This window comes from Phalacrocorax aristotelis, chromosome 19 (genome assembly GCF_949628215.1).
Source record: "Phalacrocorax aristotelis chromosome 19, bGulAri2.1, whole genome shotgun sequence".
Classification (NCBI taxonomy): Eukaryota; Metazoa; Chordata; class Aves; order Suliformes; family Phalacrocoracidae; genus Phalacrocorax; species Phalacrocorax aristotelis.
The window spans coordinates 3,044,917-3,066,819 of NC_134294.1; the positions used below are offsets into that span (position 1 = coordinate 3,044,917).

At 40.4% G+C, this 21,903-nt stretch overlaps 2 protein-coding genes across 10 annotated transcripts in view; one reads left to right on the forward strand and one right to left on the reverse strand.

The window, feature by feature from the left end:
* Positions 1–21,903, forward strand: part of LRRC38 (leucine rich repeat containing 38) — a 69,299-nt gene that overhangs the window by 10,538 nt on the left and 36,858 nt on the right. Inside the window, exon 4 of one of the 4 annotated variants that reach the window (XR_012663686.1) lies at positions 535–587. The exons of the other annotated variants lie outside the window; for them this stretch is intronic. The gene's annotated coding sequence lies outside the window, so the exon portion shown is untranslated. The remainder of the gene's footprint in view (positions 1–534; positions 588–21,903) is intronic. 4 annotated transcript variants of the gene reach the window in all.
* On the reverse strand, positions 239–18,818 carry PDPN (podoplanin). 6 transcript variants are annotated; one of them, XM_075113682.1, is made up of 6 exons: positions 18,513–18,818; positions 5,858–5,943; positions 5,131–5,263; positions 4,125–4,160; positions 3,673–3,778; positions 239–3,038 (listed from the first exon to the last, which is right to left on the reverse strand). In XM_075113682.1, exons 1-6 carry the CDS (start codon positions 18,580–18,582, stop codon positions 3,032–3,034), a joined length of 438 nt encoding a protein of 145 aa, XP_074969783.1. In that variant the 5' UTR covers positions 18,583–18,818; the 3' UTR covers positions 239–3,031. The 6 variants fall into 6 exon arrangements, with proteins under 6 accessions (XP_074969783.1, XP_074969787.1, XP_074969784.1 ...); XM_075113686.1 differs by having other exon boundaries at positions 5,131–5,224; positions 18,513–18,817; XM_075113683.1 differs by having other exon boundaries at positions 546–3,038; positions 3,667–3,778; positions 5,131–5,224; positions 18,513–18,816.

Below are 21,903 nucleotides of genomic sequence, written 5' to 3' on the forward strand. Positions count from 1 at the left end.
TTGCAGTATTTGCAAGTTAGCAGCACCTGAGCTGGTGCCAAAGAAACGGGTGACATCTGTGCTATTCCCTACAATGGTTGAATAATTCATAATTCCATATGGCATGCATTTGGTCAGGCATCAAGTGCATCTTACAGGTAGTTTCCAGTACAGACAAGGAATGGTTAAATTCAGAGTAACAAATATTACTATTCTTTTATGTTGCCACAATAAGAAAAAGCTGTAATCTTCCTGTTTTCATATGAGTTTAATGCATTTTTAGCTAATTCATGTAAGTCACACAGGCAAACAGAACAGTCATTCATGGAACTTTGTCCTAATTCTCTTTCAAAAACCACTGGGAGGTATGGATAATTGGCAACAAAATACCTGAAGTAATCTGGCCCCCTTTAAATACTGTAATCTAAAAGTACAGGGGTGAAGGATGCTAGTGTGAAAAGTTAAACTCTTTTTCTAGCCAAGAGAAATGTCTTCAACTGAACTGAGTCACAGGAACTGGAAAATTTATTAAGGTGTGTGTGAATTGTATTTCAGGGATGGGACCCTGTGCTCATCTGTGAGAGACTGCAGACTTGCTTTCAGGAAAGGTAACTGACTTAATATACCAGGAATTTCAGAATTGATCGGGCAAACTGCATGACTTTGTTACATGAGCAATGCTACAGAATGCAATGAGTCGTAGGTAGAAAATATACTGCCACTTAGTTAAAGATGCCTTTAAAAACCAGTTTAAGCTGAGGTCCTATGGCTTCAATAAAGGTAGTGAAAACTTTGTAGCCTACCTCAAGCCCACTTTGGTCCCTGGATATTGTACTTTAAAAATGCCCCATACTAACTTTACATTAGTAAAGAACTGACTTAAGATACACACTAGGTTTAAACTTGTTATAGATTTTTTTTTTTTTAATATAGGGTATACATGACCCTGTATCATTAGTTTTTCCCTTGAGTTTTATGCAGTTTGAGTGTAAGCAGACATAAACCAAATGATATCTGCTGGAGGTGACACATGAGTGTATTATTCCATGGTATTGCACTACTGTGAACAAATTCTGGGATGCATATGCTCTGAAATCTGAAGTTTTGCTGCATGGGATCAGTACTTAAACGCAAACACATGGCAAATCCCTTAATGCTAGTTGTGCCCTCGGGTGGGTGCATGCATACTCCATAGTTTCACTTGACACATAACAACCTTGATAGTGTTTTATCAGAGCAGACTCTCAAGACAAGGTACACAAGTAGAGGTATATTTCAATTTCACAATAAATTGCTCAGTTTGTAATGTGATGGGGATAGTTATTCAAGAGGAAAGTCATTCCTGTGGGAAAACTTTAGCTTAGAATCTTCCTTTGGTAAGGAAGAGAATGACTGTTCCAGGTAAAGTATTAACTAGAAGTATAAGCTCCGCAATATTTACTGTCAATGAGCTACAGACCAAAACCTTGTATCCAAATACGCTTTAATTCTGAGACTGACAAAAAATCTAAATTCAGAAAACTAGTTGATTTTATCAATGGGACCAAAAAAGCACCCATATCTGGAGATCACAGCCTTTGGATCTAGTCTGCAGCTCTTCTCAGCATCGGCCAGTCTGAAGATAAAGCGTACTACTCGCTGGTCATCACAGACTGAGCGCCCCATTACAGGAGCTTAAGAACTGCACTAAAGAGACTTCTAGATGGGTTTTCTCACATGTTTAGTTTTGATGATAGTTTCACTTATCAGTGTCAAATGAGTTGGCTGTAGACACTGCACTGACAAGACAGGTAGCAAAATAATTTAGGAAAACAGAGGGAAGTTTAAAACATCTTTTTTTAAAAAGAGGATAAAGAACAATTATTGTAAAATAAGACAATTTAAATTATAGTTTTTATTTCCAAAGCCTGGATTGATATGATAGTTCATGGCATGTAAAAGAGACAGAAAAGTAAATCGAGATAATTACTAAACAAGTCAACTTATTGATCATATGGATTATCATGATTTTCACACCAAATACTTTAAGGCACTTAAGTTTATAAAACATGATGCATTGCAGCCACTTGACATACAAAGCCTTTGCTCTGAACTCTGTGCGTTCAGGTACTGATGCACTAAATAGAAAAGCTGTAGAGTCCAAAGCTGCCTTATACCTCATGAGCATGTTCTGATCTAGTGTTGCACACATTATCAAATCAGCCACCTATACAGTTAGAAAATGAGGCAGTCATAAAAAAGAATTGTATACACTAGTTCAAAAGCTTCTATATGTCAGCTCTAAAGCGTGCTGAGTAACTGGTTAAAGTGACCCATCAAAATTGGGTATTTTCCAGGCACCCTTTAATTCAGGATGTGTATTTCAATCCCTGCATGTCTCTAACAAGAGAAGGCAGGAAATTCCTGGCGCAACAGTCAGATGAGCAAGCTTTGGGCTGGTAGGTCAGTTCCAGCTGGGCCTACCATATTTTGCCACATAATAACAAAAATATCAAGAGCAGAAAATTTGTATTAATAGTGGAAAGATTTTAGCTTCCAATATCTAGTATTTTCTAAATTTGTAAACCACTGGTTGTCTCTGAAGCTAATTCTCCCTTTTTTGATACATCATTTGGTAAATAAACATGCCAGAAGCACTTAACCAGCCAAAAACACTTAAAAGATTCTGGATATGTTTTTTAAAGAAATATAATATGAAATAATCTTTGGCAGTGTTTAAAAATCAAGCTAGCATATATTATCTGGAAATCACATTTCAGATGTAAATCTTACTGCTGCTGGGTTTTTTACTACATACTTTTTTTTTTTTTCTAGTAAACTCCTGGTTAGTAAAAGTCCTATGAAATGTTCCATACTGTGTAGTCTGGGGCAGGGCAGGGGGAAGAGTCCTTAGAGTTGCGTGGGATCCCCATAGATCCGTAATTCTTTGACCATATTTTCCATGGATCATCTTCCCACACCAATACAGGAATGAATAGTCTTTAGTTCTTGTAAAATAAGAAGCACTTGTATCTTCTGGTGTAGTATGGCATGTTGCTTGTTTCAACTATTTTCAGGGCCTGTAAAACAAAAAACACAGACATTTTATTGTTGTTCATAGTTAGCCAAATGTGTTAGTTACATGATCTTTTTTCCTTCCTCTCCTTGTCCTTCCTGCCACTACTTTATTTCTCTTCCCAGTACATGTTTTGCCTTTTCCTAATGCTGGGTGAATAGTATTTGTTAAATGTAGTGTGGTTTTCTTACTACTTTGGAGTTTGTAACACCCTTCGGATTTGCATGGCACCAACGAATCTTGCTGGTACCAAAACAGCTTCCACAAATGTCTGGAGTAATAAGATAAAGATCACTTGTCAGTGTTGACATGCTATCCAGCACTTCCAGAAGTTGCTCCTGTAATACTTCATAGGGAATTTATCTCTGTGCAGTGGAGTAATCCAGAACCCATGCATCTGAGGAATATTGTAACACCATGCATGCAGTATCTGGCAAATTTTTCTGAAGCACATGAGGGGGTTTAGATCACCCACATGACATTGGCAGCTTTTGCTGAATCAATGGGCGCTGTGTAACATGAAATGACATTATTTTGTCACAATAGAAGCGTTAGAAATGTCCAAAGCTATTTCTGTGACCTTGCTCAGAGGATGACGCTTGTTCAAAAAGCCTGATTAGCAATTTACTTACGAGTACCTGCCTGACATCTTCCTTACAACAGCGATTATTATTCCTGCAAGGATTCCAACTGCAACTATGATTCCGATAATTATTCCAACCAGAGCAATTGTTTCCAGACCACCTGAAAGAGGAAATTGGGAATGTTAGGATGTGTCTGATGTTGTTCTGCTGCATCCCACTCCTTGGGGAAAAAGTCCTTCTGTCTTGTGAATGCTGAAGTAGGTTGGTGAGTTCAGCAGGCTTATTTGTAGCCTGCAGGCCTGCAAATGTGCCCTTGGGCAGGAGGGCTCCCTGTAGGTGTGGCTATGGAGGCAGTAACAAGATGAGCCAGAGGTAGATCGGGGGCAGGTTATGGCTCCTGCTGTAACTTTTATTTAAGAACAGCATGGGCATAGCTACTGACTTCTAGAAGGGCGTTGCCTGGCAGTTAGGTTCTCCCTTGTCTTTATAAGCAATTCTTCTAATACCTTTCTCGGTTTTCTCTTGTTCCCCACTCAGTCCACCTGTAAAGCCAGAAGGAGAATAATTACTTAATTACTCATGCTGCTTTGCACAGAGTTTTGCATCCCAACTTATAATGCTATATCCAAGGAAAACTTTTATTGACTATATCACAATGGTTTGGGGCTGTGTAATAGGTTGTTCTTTTGATAGGAAGTGAGCAAATGAAAAGCTTGAGAGAACGAGTGCAATGAGCTCACTGAAGCAATAGAAATAAGTAATATATACTGGTGAAAGTTAAGTGTGAGCACATTAAGATCAATGAGGATCGACCTAGTATAAAAAAATATAATTAAGACAGAAATCAGATTTTAGTTGTCTGAGACTGATCTATGCTGATAAAATTTTGCCTTCCTCTCAGTGTATTTGCTGAACTATTCCTTGTCAATTTTTATAAAGGCTTTTTGTCAGTTTAAAAGTTCAAGTTCATTAAATAGTTTTTTGTGTATGGAAGGTTGTACAAAATCTGTTTAGTACAATTCTCTAATTCTGGCACTGAATTTGCTTTGTGTGTGCATGACAGTAATTTGTGTCTCCCCAGGGAAGCTAAGGCAGACAACTCGGCCAAAATCGAGAGGGCAGCTACGTTGCAATAGTTATGCTTTCTGCAGTTGAGGATCTTTGTGTTGGTTAAGAAAAAAAATCTGGAGAGCTCTTTGATTTTTATACTAATCATCTGGGAAGAAAGTAAAGGCTTCAGAGTTATTGCCTGCCTTGGGGTAGAACTGGCAATGCACTGGTGACAAAATGGTATAGCTACTCGTTCCTTTTGTCAGCACACGTCTGTTACAAAGCTAGGATGCTGAGTGATTATTAAGGAGTGATTTTAAGAAATCTTACTTTTCCCCTTCAAAAATCAGCAATGCTGCCTTTGAGAGCACCTTACACTTGGTATTTGAATTTTCCAGATGTGGTTTAGTAGATGGCAGGAGAACATTGATATAATAAAATAGAAATGAAAGTTGTTTTTACCATCCACATTTTCTGTGTTAGCTTCGTAACCAGTAGAATTATCATTGTCTTCAGGTGGGGCAAACGCACTTTCTGTGGTCATCAGTTGTCCAAACTGCAAGAGATTGGTTACACTGTGTAGTCTTGTGGGCAACTACAAGAATTGAGGGGGAAAAGAGGGAAAAGAGAACCTCAGTACATTCAGTCTGTGTGTATGAAATAAGCATTTGAATTTCTTGGTCTGTCAGGTGCCCTGTGGATGCTTTTTTTGGCTATTATCTGTCATCTTTGACTTGTGTACAGTGGCCAAAAAAAAAAGTAAGCTGCCTTGTCCTCCCTGCTAGAGGCTTTCTAAATCAGATGACCCCTCAGCAGGACTACAGAAGGTGTAGGAGAGGACTGCAGAATAATGCAGACCTGCCTTTTTTGTTTTGTTTTTTTTCCAATGCTACTTTGTCAGTTGGGCCTCACTGAAGCTGATGGAGAGGTACTGAATTAGAAGAGGCAAATGGCAGTGAGTAAGCAGGTTCTGAACACTCTTTGCAGTACAGAACTGCCAAACACGTTTTCAACTTTGTCACCTTAACCCGGTTGCTTGCAAAGCAAAAGCATTGGTGTTAGATTTCTTTTTATGTGAGAACTCAGGGTTATTCTTTATAATGATTATTCAAAATCTAAGCCACAAGACAATGCCAGGCATATGAAATCAGGGTAACTTAAAGGAACCTTTATTTAAAATTATACTCACCAGGGTTGGTAATTCATCAAATTCTGTATTATTTCTGTCTCTGAAATCAATTGTTGCACTTTCCTCTCCTTCTAGAACTGAGCTTGCTGAATAAAATTTGAGAAAATGAGTTAGCATTTCACTTGGTAGTCACATGTTCTGGCTACTTTGACATCTAAATTTTGTTAAATGCGAGATCTATGTAGTGCTCCATCTCCCCGCCCCTACACACTAAGGTTTGCAAAAGTCTCTGGATTAACTTTGAATTCTGTTCTACTCTTGTACAAAGCTGTAGGACAAAGAGCTTAAGTAGACATCACTCAACCCCGGCACAACCTTGAGACATATGGGTTACCAAACGCTTTGTCCAAGAAAATACTTTTTTTTTTAAGAGAAAATTCCCTCCTTCCTCCCCACGTGGATGCAACGACTCCAGATTTCAAGTTAAGCATTAGCTGATGTATTTGGATAAACTACTTCAAGCATCTTCCGTTTTCTAAAATAGTAAGAGCTTTCTTCCATCTTTCAGCTGAGTCCCATCTGCAACTTTTATTTTTAGCACTATCATTAATGTTTCTGTGTGTAGCTATAGTTTAGAAAATATTCCTACACAAATATATTCAGAGATTTTTCTAAAGTTGCGAACCTTACTTGCCATAATTTGAATTTTTCATATGACAATGAAACGTCTCCCTCTTTATTCTAGGCCTATATATGTCATCTGTGCTCTTTGGTATAACAGACATTTAAATTTTGGCCCACCCAATGCTTTTTCTTTACAAATACAATCAAACTTCATCAGTAGGGAAAATGAGATGGAACAAGGTAGAACACGAAAGATATGGATATGTGAAGATAACTGGCAGTATCAAGAAAATGTTAAACATGGGTATCATTTGATTACGTTTCATGCTGATTCATAAACCTATGGCCATACCCAGTATGCTGTGAGTGTAGTGTGATATCTCTGGGGAGTTTCTAATACGCCATGACTACAAAGCGAGGCGAGGCACTTGTTGTGCTGTTGCCTGGGGCATACGAGTTCTGCTAATTCCAGATACCAGTGATTAAATTTAAGCAAAAAGCTAATAATAGACATTGTCCTGAGCAAAAACTTCAGGCAAAAAAAACCCCTAAAACATCTAAAAATTCTTTCCTGGATTCAGATTTTGCACATAACTTCTATTCGTTTTAGCAATTGGAGCAAAGGTTTGTCCAAACATTTTCAAATCAAGTTTGTACTTTTTCAGCATAATACTGAGTTACTGCAAGGAAATATTGCAATGATAGCTGAAGGTTATGTGAATGAGAGCCATGTTCGTTCTCTTCAGAAAGCAGAGTTTTTCGGGAGGTCGGGTAAAACCCTGGATGCTCACACATCATTTGCCTATGATGTATGTAAGGTAACAATTGTCAGCTGCCAATAGATAATAATGAACAAAGAATACATAATCCTTTCTTCCTTTGCAAGATAGTTTGATATGTCTGTAATGTGGTGGATTGGTAGTGCTGTGCCGCGATCCCTGCAGGCACGAGGACAGCTAGTCACATGTGTTATTTAAAAGCAGGGTTTTACTGTACTGTTTGAATATTTTATGTAGGAGAAATAATCATGGCCTGTCTGATTCATTAAATCTTAATATTGTTTCTACTAATTTCACCTCTTTTTAGTGACCTAAAACCAATCTTATCCCTTCTGCTTTTCAAGTTAGACTATTTCTGAATTAGTAGACTAGTTCCAAATAATTAGACTATTTCTTATGGTAGACTTTTACAGTCCTAAATGCACCTTACTTGTGCTCTATGATATAGAGGCAAGTAAAGAGAGTTTTTGTTCTGTGAATGAAATCGGGCATTTTGCTCTATCAGTCAAAATTGAAAGAAGGATAGAATCACTTTGAATTAGCTGTGCATATATCACTTGGAAATTACTCTTTAATTGTGAGTTCATTTAACTTTTCATTTTTTTTAACTGCCCATATTAAAATAAAAATGGTATTTCAAAAGAAAAACCCAATCCTTAATTTTGAAATTAGTTTAAAAAAATGCACTGGCACTTTAAAGGTCATTTTTCATACAGAGGATTAATGATTTGACATTGGGGAAAAAAATAATCTCTGGTTTTGCTTGAAACTCTGAATTCTACTGGAAACTTGCAAATATTTTTCACTGCCCCCAAAACTTATTTTTGATTAAAACTAAAAATTTTTTTTCACCTCTAGCAATGCAAGACTGAGAGCTTTGTCCCATTGCCAAGAGACTAAACACTGATCTAAACTTAGATTTCTAATTCCATGTTTACTCAAGTAAACAGAATTTTATATTTTTATACCTTTATAAGCCTGAATACAGATACACTTTCTATTTAAGAGCCAAAAGGGTGTGCAAGTAGTACTTCAGGCACTAACAGATGAAGAAAATATATTCATGTTATGCCAACATGAGGCAAATGTAGTGGCTAATTAAGCCAGCCAGTCTCCCCCAAAATCACCTTCTAATCCATGGAAAGACTAGAACAGACATGGGTAAATAGTATTTCGAAAGTAAATGATAAAAATAGTGTATTGGTCACTTTTGATTGAAGTACCCCAGATAAGCAGCCTTAAAAATGTTCTGTTGAGATAGAATAAAGGGGGCTTGACTTTTAGGTGTGCTGGTCCAGCCACCTTCTAAATAGCAGGGCGTTTTAAGATGTGGCCCTACTTATAATACTTTTTGCGTATAAAGTTGTGTCTCTAAAGTACAATATTGGGATTATGCTATGTAAATGGTAAGCGTAAAGAAAGAAATGGCACAGAGCTCAACAACACACAGTTTACCTTGTAACCCCAGTCAGAACTGAAAAAACATCGTTTATTCACTAGTTGCAAAATAAGCACGGATGGAGAAAACCAATTACCAGAGAAAAACCCCAAGTGGAAAGTGAAATAAGTTCTGTATGTTAACAACAAGCAGCTTATTCTGAGAAGCTTCTCACACTTGGCATGGCAGTAGCTTTCAGCCCTGAAGAATTACCTGATAGTGAAGGCAGGAAAGGAAACAGTGTCACAGAACAAAGAAGTAGAGAATTAGTGAATGTCACAATGAAACCTGAAATAATTATTGTGTGATCGTTATCGCAGATTTTTGGCAATGAGTGACATGTAGAAAATCTATTTTGGTGCATTTGCCCTCAGTGTACTGTGATTGACAAAAGGAGGTGGCCCAGATTAATCTTGACTAATTTTAGGTTCTTAATAAAGGTGCCTAAATAAGGTGTCTGCTTGCCCTTATCTTCTTTTATAGCCTGTAGGGAAAGATAAATACTTCCAGAAGGTAATTCAGCGCACCTGAGATTTAGGTCGTCCTTGGAAGCGCTGCCTTCCCTTAACTGTGAAGGGAAGCTAGAATAATATGGCTCCCCTATTAACTTCCTAAAGCTCACAGGTGGAACTGATTTCCCTCAATGTGAAGGTCTTGTCCCAGCCCTGTCCAGCCTGCGTAATACTGTTCTAGCTCAGGTCCTGTGTTTGCTGAAGAATAGTCCCTGGGCTATATTCCCAGGTTTGTTTTTCTGGACAGAAAGTGGAGGCGGCCGGAGCGGTAGGTAAGCAGGCACTACTGAACTGTTACCAAAAGAAAAACTGGGAGGTAATTTGAGTGTACTGCATTTGTAGGAAGGAACGTTTGGTAGTAGATTACTCTATCAGAAAGCAGTACTAAAGTCAAAATATTTAAATGAAATTGAGACATGAGCCGCCTTTCCCTGTACCCAGTACAAGGTGTGTGCGCTGCCGACATCAAAGAGAATGTAAATGGGATGCAAGGGTATGCGCGCTTTAGTCATTTATTGTTCCTCTGATGTGGGCCGAATGTAGCAAGAGCTGTAGAGTTAAGCAGCGCTTCTGCATATGTTCTTAATATCATCTTAGAGGAGGCTGTAAATAAAAACAGTGCCTCACAGTGCTGTGATTGTCTCCAACTAGCACTATGGCCCCTTCTGTTTGCAGCTATACATTGCTGCAGATGTGAATTAATCATTGCATCTCTTTCTGCCAGAGTTCCAGCTGGGTGCGTTTCAGTTCAAAGTCCCCAGCTGCTATCAGGCTGCAACTTCTCACACCAGGAGAAAATTTGATGTCTTTAAAAGTTTAATGCTGCTTTGAAAACATCCCATGGTTAAGCATCCCATGACCCACTTAGGGGAAGATGAGCTCACTGTTCCTTGTTATGCACAGAGTGACAGTTTACTAGAAAAACCTCTTAAGGTTGCTTTCAAAGCACAGTGGTTGGGTTGGGAAGGAGTGTGTTGTAAAGCTGTTGTTCATTAGCATTTCTTTCAGGTATCTCCAAAACCAACAAAGATACTTTTGAAGATGAAAAATGTTGTAGGATCTTCTTTCTTTCCCAGTGGTCTGAATAAACCCAGACGCTAGTGGGCAAAGGCAGTTGTAAGCCTGTATTTTAGCTTAGGGCTTGAAATAGGAAGTCCGCAAAACAGAATGAATTTCCATCTCTGCAGTAAGAGACCGGTGGGTAAAAATGGCAAACTTTAAAGGAGACCCTCCAGCAAGAACCAAAATAATCTTTATTGCTCATTGCCCCTCTGCTCCTATTTTTTTTTTTTAAAAAAAGCAGTTTCAGATATTTATAGCAGCTAAAAAGAAATTGTCAAACAAAAGCTTTGATCTTCAAACTCAAGTTTAATTTTATCTGTATCTTACAGACATATTTTATCCTATCCAGCTTTGCTGGGCAAGAGCTGTGTGAAATGCTTCTCTAGAAAAGCAAGGGAAAGAATTTAGTCACTTGGGAGATAATCACTCTTCTGTTTAAGATATTACCGAGCTAACTATCTGGAGCTGACTGATGTTTTTCAGTATCTGCTTCCTGAACTGTTCCAGACCAAGTGGTGTTGTTTGAAGGACTCTGCATGTTTGTGTGCGTTAGCCATCCTGTTTTGGCCATATTTCACTCAGCATTTATGTCCTGATACAGGAATTCCCTTTCTGAGGGCGCATTCTCCATTCACAGACCTTAATTTGATTGTAAGCAAAGTTAGTCTTAAAGTCACTATCTCATTATTGGAATCTCGTTCAGTTGCAGTTCAGTGGAAGCTTTTATTCACGGTGGTGGAAGTTTAACAAATGCATGATTTGATAAGGTATCTGCCTTCTGAATACATAATGTCTCAGCAGCAGCTCTGTAGTTTTGACATACAGTTTTGTCTGTTCTTTGGATTCATCCTCAATTTAAACATATTCCACAGTCAGGTCCAAAACCTACCTCATCAGCTTATTTTTCTCTGAAAGTAGTTTTCCATTATTTTTCTATAATCGCTTAAACATTTTCGGGTGTTTAAAAAAAATATAGGTGTCCTCTTTTTTTTTTCCTTTTGAAATGGTTCAACACTGCCAAATCCAGGCTATGAAATTTTTTTGACTTTGAAAAATTGAGGTTTTGAAGAACATAATATAGTGGATTCTGGATTTTGAGCCTTTGGACAGTTAAAATTTTCAGACTTCAGAAAGGCAAGGAGGTTTCTTAATGAGTATTGAAATTCTCATTTGTACCTGTGCCTTCTGCAAAATTCATGACATCTGCAGTATCCTCAGCCTGTTTGGGCCCACAGCATTGGCATTTTCTCTTCTTCTCTTAATGCTTTCTAGAAGTTGGAGTAATACATCATGCCACGAGAAAGAAATGCACTGGCATACATTTAAGTGTCTAGACTTCTTGTTGTTCTGGATTAAAATGTACTGTCTGCCTAAAGCCTGAAGTGCTTAATACAGTTTCCTTATACAAAAACTGACAGCTTTGCTTTATGTAATGAAGGATACTGGACGACAAAATACCATGAACTTTGGAAAGTATCTGCCGGTAGAGAAATGGTCGTGATGCAAAGGAAGGATTTAGCTCAGCCTTACTTAGAGTATGCCTGACTTTGTCAGGTATCCCATGTAGCTCACGATGACAATGTTTTGCTGAATTGTCAGAAACATTTCCGTTGGTCACCACACCCTACTACAGATGGTTTCTATTGCTGTGGCTGGCTTAGCGAGAGGAACAAAGCCAGAGTTTAAACCCACGGTGCCAACTGGCAAAAAAACCACTTGGCTGCTTTTGAAGTAAATCACATCTTCTGAATATTACAATATTCTACATTGGCCATATATAGGATACCCGGAGAAAACCAAAACAAAATATATTTTAACTGGGCAGACACAGAGAAAAATAACTGTTCTTCAAGTGCTTGCTATGTGCATATGACCCACAACCAAAGTTATGAAACAAAACCACAGGAGGAAAAGGTGGTAACTTACTAAGCTTTCTCTTAAGCATGATAAAATCGGCCACAGAGCTGTGAGCATTAAGAAAGGAAGATACTAGCTTCATTATGGGATATTCCTTTAAAATATTCCTTGCAGAACTAGAGATGAGTCTTCCAAGGTTTATGCTTTTGATAATGTTGCTGACCTTGTCTGGTAAGTATACTGACCTCAGACTTGTTATCCCATGGAAGTTGGATTAAATCACTTTCTTACTCATATTTGCTGTCCCATGACCCTGTGGCAAGTGTTTGCTGTCTTACTAGCAATTTCTGTCTTCTCTGAGCAGTTTGATTGGGGCAACGAGACTGAAGCTGAGGTGTAAGCCTCTTCTGCATCATTCTAGGTGGCACCTAAAACTGCAGCATTACAGTACCGAGCTTATCACTGCATGGCTGATGAGGAATGAGTGTTGTAGCTAAGACAAGAGGAGAAAAGTACAACATTTCATGTAATGGATCAGCAAATTTTAGGGTGTGTGTAGGAGAGAGCAGGCAATCTGTATTACGAATATCGGGCTATGTAAATGCAGACAAAAGGAATTAAGAAATGACCTCTAATACAGTAATAAACTAATCTCTTCCCTGAATCACTTCCTTCCCAAAACTCTGAGGCTGTAGCCATATGCCCTTTCACAGCTGCCTTGATGAAGGTTACTAACCCCTTATATCTGCCAGCAGAAATGTTTGCGTGATCATTTCTTAACCCATTTCGTTGAAATAGGCATGCTGAACGCTACAACTTGAAACTGGTTAGGCTTTAATTTTGTTCACACACTGATTTTTGGCTAGCTGCTTTATATTGCCACACAGCAAGCAAAACCCATTCAAATATGTTTTGTCTGACTTTCATACTAACTAATAACATACTAGCTAATATTTGGATGGGTTTCATAGTCATAAAACCATCTTAATATGCATTTGGAATTAAGTGTGTCCCCTTTCCAGATTTAGCAGCAGTTCATATACTACTCCAGCCCTCCTAAGAGAGTACATGGTTGCCTGAAGTGGTGTACACAGCAGAATGGTGTCCTCACAAAGGCTTATTCTGATGCAGTTTATGCCGGATGTTGTAGTGTTTGTAATCAACAAATAAAAAGATGGAAAAACACGAGGAAGTCATAAAGCAACATGAGAATGTGCCCAGCATCGCAGTTTGTTTCCTTTGAGAGTCTTTGGCCAGGCTTCTGAGACACTGGGTTGGAAATGAAGAGTAAATTTGTGTCGCACTTTTCTCGTTTGTTTTTCTTGAACTTCCCAGCATACCTATACTCCCAATCCTATGTGAAATGCTGTGTAGCAAGCTGTGCACCACACACCTATGTGAGCTTTGCTGCAGCATTATTTCAAATGGAGGGTGTGGTATGTGCATGCACAAATCAGGGGAGGCCCTTTTAGAGGCTGCGCCTCTGCAGCATGGGTCTGGGATGCAGTGAATAGTAGGACCTGGCAGCATTTGGGTTCCATCCTGTAGTCCCTGACCGCATCCAGACAAAAAGCAAACAAACCAACAAAACAAATGTGCAACTCAGATGGACTGTATGTTAGAGCTGGGCAAACAGTAGTAATTTCTGTGGTATGCATGTGTGTATGGCTTGCCTCAGATGACACAAGAGGAAACACTGCATGCTTCTGTCAGAGCCCAACAGCCTGCATGCTGTGGGCTATCCTTCCTTTACTGGTTTTTATTATCTATTAAAATGCCTTTCTATCTCTCTAGGTTCTCAGGTGCTTATTTTTGCAGTTGATTTACAAGTACTGGATCTGGAGTAAATGCATTGGTTCAGCAGAAACTGTTGCATTACAGGAGCTGTGAACCTGGCCCCGCTGTTTCCAGTTTTCTCTGTGCAGCGTGACTTAATGAAAGGTCCACTTGTGAGCTTTTAAATATGACTGTTTCCTTTGCTTGTAAAGGTACAATGATTCATAAACTAACTCTTGAGATATAGGTGGGCAAGCCTCTCTGCTTTTCCACTGAAGAGGAGAAAGCATATTTTACCTGTTCTCTGCTGATCTCTTACCAAGACACTGCAAAATAGAGACTCGCTAATTTGCAGACCCACTGAGATCTAATAAGACATTTTCCTCCTTTTTTTTTTTTGGTGATAATTAAGTTTTGGTTAAGTTTTTTGTAATCTTGGTAGAGCTAGAATCATATGATGCTAACGTAGTTTACAAGAGGCATATATGGGGCCATGCATGCAAGTACACTCATCCATGATGCAGCCAGACGCAGGGTGAAAGGTTTTGTCACGCTTATTTAGTAGAAAACTGGCTCCCTTTTGGAGTCACGTGTGTCTATTCATTTTATTTACTACCAGCAGTTACAGAATTTGATTTTCAGGAGAGTTTAGAGTTGCATGACTTTATTGCTTAGTTTTGCCACTGAACTGGCAGAGTTTGGGTAAATCAAGATACTTTTACAAAAATCCTTTCTTGTGATTTTGTCAATTCTGGTTTTTATGACTTTGAAAAACATGGAAAAGTGTTTAGTCTTTCATGGTTGACTGTAAACTTCCATTTCCTTTCTTACAATATAAACACTTTTCGTCTGAATTAGCCTGTCCTTCTGCTTACTTTCTAGTCCAAAACAAATGTAACATGACCTAGTATAAACATGTTTAATTTTGAGACTTGTGTAAGGAGTTATAATCTAGTATTTGACTCTAGGTAAGGTTAGGCATGTGGATAGTTGACATAGCTCAAGTGACATGTGGCAACTTGTTTAACAATCATGTTAATTTTGTTCATGTTATGTGACAGCTAATAGAGTAACCTCCTTCTCTGCATGATACTTGCACCGTGGGGAAAGGTTTCAACTTAGGAAACCTGTTGCCTCTGCGCTCATTTGAATGCTCATGCTTTTAATTGTTTGATTAATGCTGTTGTGCCCAGAAAAATTTTAGGCTGACTTCCATTTCAACTCCTTTGGTCTGATCCTGTGCGCTAAGATTTGCCTGAGTGTTTATACGCTGAACAAGATCACAGAAGGACAACTCTATAACTGCTAATCATTCAGTAGGAAATGCTTAAGTCTAAAAACTCATCAGCTTGTATAGTGCTCAGGGCTGTCCTTGGTTGTAAGAAAGACAACATAGCTGGCTGTTTCAGTCAGGATTTAAACCATGAATACATAAATAGAGTAGGTGTGAATGTATTGTAAGTAGACAGTGATGTAAGATTTGTTACTAGGTTTTCTTTCTGTATTTCTGCTAATTTCTGCCATTAATTTTATTTGGAATCATAGAATCGTTAAGGTTGGAAAAGGCCTCTAAGACCATCAAGTCCAACCCCCAACCCAACACCCCCAGGCCTCCTAAACCACGTCCCCAAGTGCCACATCCACAGGTTCTTTTAAATACCCCCACCTCTCTGGGCAGCCTGTGCCAGGGCCTGACCGCTCTTGCAGTGAAGACATTTTCCCTCATCTCCAACCTAAATCTCCCCTGATGCAGCTTGAGGCCGTTTCCTCTCGTCCTGTCGCTGGTGACTTGGGAGCAGAGACCAGCCCCCCCCTCACTCCAGCCCCTCTCAGGCAGCTGCAGAGAGCGAGAAGGGCTCCCCTCAGCCCCCTCTTCTCCAGGCTAAACCCCCCCAGCCCCCTCAGCCGCCCCCCAGCACACTTGTGCTCCAGACCCTGCCCCAGCCCCGCTGCCCTTCCCTGGACACGCTCCAGCCCCTCAAGGTCCTTCTTGTAGTGAGGGGCCCAAAGCTCACATATGAAGAGTGAAATTTATAAGTTAATTATATTCTCCTCTTCCACATCAGTATGGTGTTTTATGCTTTTACAGCTATGTTATGTCTTGCTTTATGTTGCCCAATTAAAGGACCTTTTATGGTTTCTTTTGGAAACCACACTGTTGTCCAAGATCAAAAATTTGTGTTGAGTAGCACAAATCCAAAAAATTTTAATGGAAATCTTCATTCATCTTTAATTTGTTGGTGTTAGATGTAATTTGCATGTTCTCAATGAGCAAAGAATGTTAAAGCATTTCTGCCTTCTCCCTTAAGATTCATAGGTTTTCACTGAAACGTTGTTCATAGGCTGGCTGACCGTCCCGTTACTGGGTCAGCGGTTATCGCTGTTTTGCAATCTCATTTCTGGTTCCCACTTGTCCTGAGATGGTTTCTGCGCCTCTGGCTTTTTCGTAAAGTTGCAGAAACTCAAAAACAACAGATACTAATGAAGCTACTCAAATTGTGGATCGCTACCTGGAAGGGGAAAAATGCTATGCTTACTGCTAGGATCAACAGCTGGACTCAGTTTATTTGGCAATTCAAGGAGGAATTTGGAACTAATAATAATAATTTTGGAAATATGCTTCCTGATCGAAACAAACTTGCTTTTCTTGATTCAGTCCAGAAAACGGAGTGCCCAAATGTAATGAAAGGGTAGCTGGAGATTTATTTATGGCCCGATCGGGGTTAAGAAGTATCAGAAGCTGATAAGGAGACTTTTCTCTAAAACCCAGGGGCCAAATTGACTACCCCAGGGGTTCAGCTATCCGAATATACTGACTCCACCTATACTATACAAGCCAAAAATATTCTTCCCCTTCATTGCCAGTGCAGTCACAGATTGCCAAAGGTGGCATTGTCATTAAGTCTGTTCTAACTTGTAATTGCTGATGATTATCAGTAAACAGTGGTGATACGCAGGCTAAGTATTTGAGGCTTGCTTGGTTTATAGCTGGAGTCTATTTTCCTGGTGTATCCTTTGGAAGTTATCCTAAATGATTGGTCCCATGTGAAGAAAGTCACAAAACCTAAACAGACACGGAAAGCCTTAAATACTGTAAACCATGTTCTAGTTCCAGCTGTGGAGTTCAACGCAAACTATAGTGGTAATAAAACAGAAGTAGAATCTTGCAAGCAGGAAGTATTTTGGCATTTTTCTGGCTTGTAGTGTTTCACCCTGATCACTGCTGGACTCCACGGAGTTGAGACAAAATATGCTTAAAAACTCCTCAAAAGCCTCGAGGTGAAAGAACTTTTTTCCTGTCATTCTGGTGTCCTAGAAACTGCTTAAGGTAATTCTATAAAATGGTGACAGGTTTTACCTCCTTTTTAATGGCTTTAAACTTTGGTATATTTAATATTAATGCTTTTTAAGGGTAAGCTAGCTGGGTGAGCTGTAAGCGCTTATCTCAGGGAAAGCCTAGAAAGCAATATTTGGGACCTGCTTAATGTCTGTTAATTTTAGGTTTTCTGTGGAATTTTGAAGCATAACTCCAGTCTTTCAGCCTCATATTCTGACAGACAGAACACCAGGAATTCCTGTTAGAAGTTTCAAGCCAACATCCAGGCATACAGTATATTGATATAGCTCCATTATTTCCAGCAGAATGATAATGACTGTCACAAGGCCAAAATCAGGTTGTATATTTCGGTTAGGGTCCCCAAATCCAAGTCGGACAAGTAGGTTTATCCTTTGGAAGGCTAGTGGGTTGAGTTTCAGGTTATCGTTCTCGGAGCACTAGTACTCGGAACATGTTCCATAGCAACAGTAGCTGTATTTTACCGCTACAGGCATACTTTTTTAGCACATACATCATCCATTAGGCACATTGCCTGATGGCCAATTCATTTATAATGAGTCAAGTATATGCAGAAAGGCTGAATTTGAATGTGATGTTCCTAGAATCAAGTACTGCTCAGGGTAACTCTCATTTACTGTTAATAAATCAGACCCTTCTCCTTTAGCTGTAAAAAGAGTTAAACATCTGTTTTACTTAAAAGCGTATATTGTATTTTTCTTACAAAATTCAAAAGACAGTTTGCCAAATAAACTTTTCGCTGAGTAGATACATAACACTCTTCAAATCTGTCGTAGGTATTAATTCTTCCTGGTTTAGTTTATATATAGCTTGTGTATATTGCTTATGGCTAAGTTAGAATTAGCGAAACCCTGCTTAAGGCTCATATTTGAAGCTGTTGTAATGCCTGTAAGTATAGAAGCTAAACTCTTGAATGGAAAGATTTGTAAGTTACTTTCGGAGAGAGTTTTACCACCTAAATGTCAGTTACAACTAAATTATTGCTTGCAGCCTTCTTTGGAGATTACAGTGAAACTGAAGATGTTTCCAAGGGCTGTTGATGTAATGCCTTCCCTGACTGCTCGTACTGTGTTCCTTCCCTTACACAGACACACAAGGAAAATTCTCATAAGAGCATAACTCAGCCCATCTGAAAACTTTTGATGTGTTTTTTTCCTGATTACATCCATAGCAGATGCCCAGCAGTAGCTTAAGAGTTCAAAAGCAAGTTCTGTAAACAGGACAGAGCTACTATATTGCCTGTGAGTAAGCACACAAACTGTTAAATTACAGGAAATGACTGGAAATAATTTGAACCAAAGTTTCTTCTTACCTTCTTCAGCAAGGGCTATGAAAGTCACGCTCCCTAGAACGAAGATGAAGAATGGAACTTTAATGAACATCTTTGATCTGCTCAGAGAATAGCTTTCCAATCCTGAGACCAGATGGATTCAAATTCTGATTAATTTTTTTAGAGGCAGGAGAGAATTGGGATCACAAAAAGAAATTACTGCAAAAAATACTTTGGTATTCCAAATACTTCTTGAACTGCTGTAGCCTAAGGGGGGAAGGTTTTCCCAGATGATAACTAGACAGTTAAAGAAAACTGAGTGGAGTCGGCATAATTTTCTTTAGCCAAGGGGTGGGAGCATGCCTAAGGTGGTCCTCAAAGAAGAGCCAGGCCCGCCCTCTGCACTCTGTTTGGTCAGTACTAAAATTATGATCTCAGCCCAGGTTTAAAGTTACAGGAGCTGTTGTGGCTTTCAGAAGACTTTTATTTAGCAAAGGGGGAAAGGGTATTTAGGCAGAGCGAGGTGTTCAGGGAGTTCCCTCCCTTCTGCAAACTGCCCTTAAAAATATTTAAGGAACAACACTAAGGACATTTTTCCTGTTATTTCCAGCAGTGGACTGATGGTTTTTTATTTCAGTGAGCCCCCATGTTTATCTGAGCAAGTGTGGTAGTGAATGTGCATTTAGGGATACTGAAATAGTTTCAGGACAGGTTATTTAATTCTGCAGTAAATACTGTCTGAATTTTTCTGCACGTCTAAGTCTCTCTCAGCTTGTGTCCTCAAGTGACATCCTAGCTGTACTCTAACATTTATCTCTGCCCACAGGCTTGCTGGCCTTAGTGTGCTAATATCACTCTACAGAGAGAGAGGATTTTTCCTTTTCTTATGTAACTATTAGTACAGCTGTACGATGGGCTGTATGAGACTTTTTTCTTGTGTATGTTTCTGCACATCAGCATTGCATGGCATGTGTGCAAGACCAGGTTAACGCTATACCAACATCTGGAACGGGTACTTTTTGTCACAAATAAGGGTTGATAGACAGGAGCTGGGGCTGAAGCAGGACATGGGGAGCAATAATTTATATAAATCCTTTTCTGAATCTTCCCTTGTCTTGGGCAAGTAATAATCTACTGATTTACATGTGTTTAGGAATGTGGTGAGTTTTAATCAGTGCTCACATGTGAATTAACTGTACCAGTGCGCCACATAGCTGAGTGGAGGAAGTATGGACCTTCTCCCTCAGTTTCTGTACCGTGAAGTCCTGTAGTGCTCTGAAGCACAGCAGCAGAAACATAGATTTGTTTCCTTTCTGCTGAGAGTTGTGGAGGAGGTAACCTCTGCAGAAGGGTGGGGTGGATCTGTGGGAGACGTTTGAAAACCAAACCCAAACATGGCTAGGTGGTTTTGCTCATTGAATGTGAGTCAGAGCTGTCATTAAGACCCTACAACGCTTTGAGCTCTAAAGGAGCAAAGCAAACCTAAATGTAAGCAGTGATACAGTGATGTAAAGAGGGCTGCAGATGGGAAACGCAATACCTTCCATAGGGCTTTGCTTTTGAAGTGATAGCTAACAAATTCCTTTGGCACCTATAGATATAAATTATGGTGCTATAATTGTGTTCTTTGTATTGAAGATGACTAGGTGAGTAGGATGAAAACAGTCAATGCTATTGCAGAGAAACAACAGGCAATATTGTGTTATTGTCTTTGGGAAAACATACTAACTTTCCGCACATCTTGGATCTTAAAATCTGGGTTTAATTACTCCTTGATAATGCTGCTTCAAATTTGTTTAAAAGAATGTTTGCTTACTGGGAAATGCCACTCCTATGAAACTGGAATTTGTTAGGGAAGTATGTCAATTTTAATGAAGCTTATTTTCATAGAATCATTAAGGTTGCAAAAGACCCTTAAGCTCATCAAGTCCAACCGCTAACCTATCACTGCCAAGTCCACCGCTAAACCATATCCTCAAGCACCACATCTACCCTTCTTTTAAATATCTCCAGGGATGGAGACTCCACCTCCTCCCTGGGCAGCCTGTGCCAATGTTTGACAGCCCTTTCGGTGCAGAAGTTTTTCCCTCATCTCCAACCTAAACCTCCCCTGACGCAGCCTGAGGCCGTTTCCTCTCACCTGTCGCTGGTGACTTGGGAGCAGAGACCAGCCCCCCCCTCACTCCAGCCCCTCTCAGGCAGCTGCAGAGAGCGAGAAGGGCTCCCCTCAGCCCCCTCTTCTCCAGGCTAAACCCCCCCAGCCCCCCCAGCCGCCCCCCAGCACACTTGTGCTCCAGACCCTGCCCCAGCCCCGCTGCCCTTCCCTGGACACGCTCCAGCCCCTCAAGGCCCTTCTTGTCCCGAGGGGCCCAAACCTGAGCCCAGCACTTGAGGTGGGGCCTCACCAGAGCCAAACACAGGGGCCCCATCCCTGCCCTGCTCCTGCTGGCCACACTATTCCTGATACAAGCCAGGATGCCATTGGCCTTCTTGGCCACCTGAGCACACTGCCGGCTCATGTTCAGCCAGCTGTCAACCAACACCCCTAGATCCTTTTCCTCCAGGCAGATCTCCAGCCCCTCTGCCCCAGGCCTGGGGTGTTGCCTGGGGTTGGTGTGACCCAAGGGCAGGACCCGGCACTTGGCCTTGTTAAACCTCATACACTTGGCCTCGGCCCATCGATGCAGCCTGTGCAGGTCCCTCTGCAGAGCCTTCCTGCCCTCGAGCAGATCAACACTCCCGCCCAGCTTGGTGTCATCTGCAAACTTACTGAGGGTGCCCTCGATCCCCTCGTCCAGATCATCAATGAAGATATTGAACAGGACCGGCCCCAACACTGAGCCCTGGGGAACCCCACTCGTGACCGGCTGCCAGCTGGGTTTGACTCCATTCACCACCACTCTCTGGGCTCGGCCATCCAGCCAGTTTTTAACCCAGCGCAGAGTGCACTTGTCCAAGCTGTGAGCAGCCAGCTTCTCCAGGAGAATGCTGTGGGAGACAGTGTCAAAGGCCTTACCAAAGTCCACAGCCTTCCCCTCATCCATTAAGCAGGTCACCTTATAGAAGGAGACCAGGTTAGTGAGGCAGGACCTCCCTTTCATAAACCCACGCTGGCTGAGCCCGATCCCCTGGGTGTCCCGCCTGTGCTGCGTAATGGCATTCAGGATGATCTGCTGCATGACATTTCCCGGCACCAAGGTCAGGCTGACAGGCCGTTAGTTCCCCGGATCCTCTTTCCAACCCTTCTGGTAGAGGGGAGTCACATTCACTAGTTTCCAGTCATCTGGGACCTCCCCGGCTGACCATGACTGCTGCTTTGAAAAATCAAAACAAATAACTTTTCTGTCTAATCAGAATGGAACACTTGGAATTCTGTATGTATCTTCAGAACAAAAAAATGAATGTAGTACACTATGGAAAACAAACAGGGTCT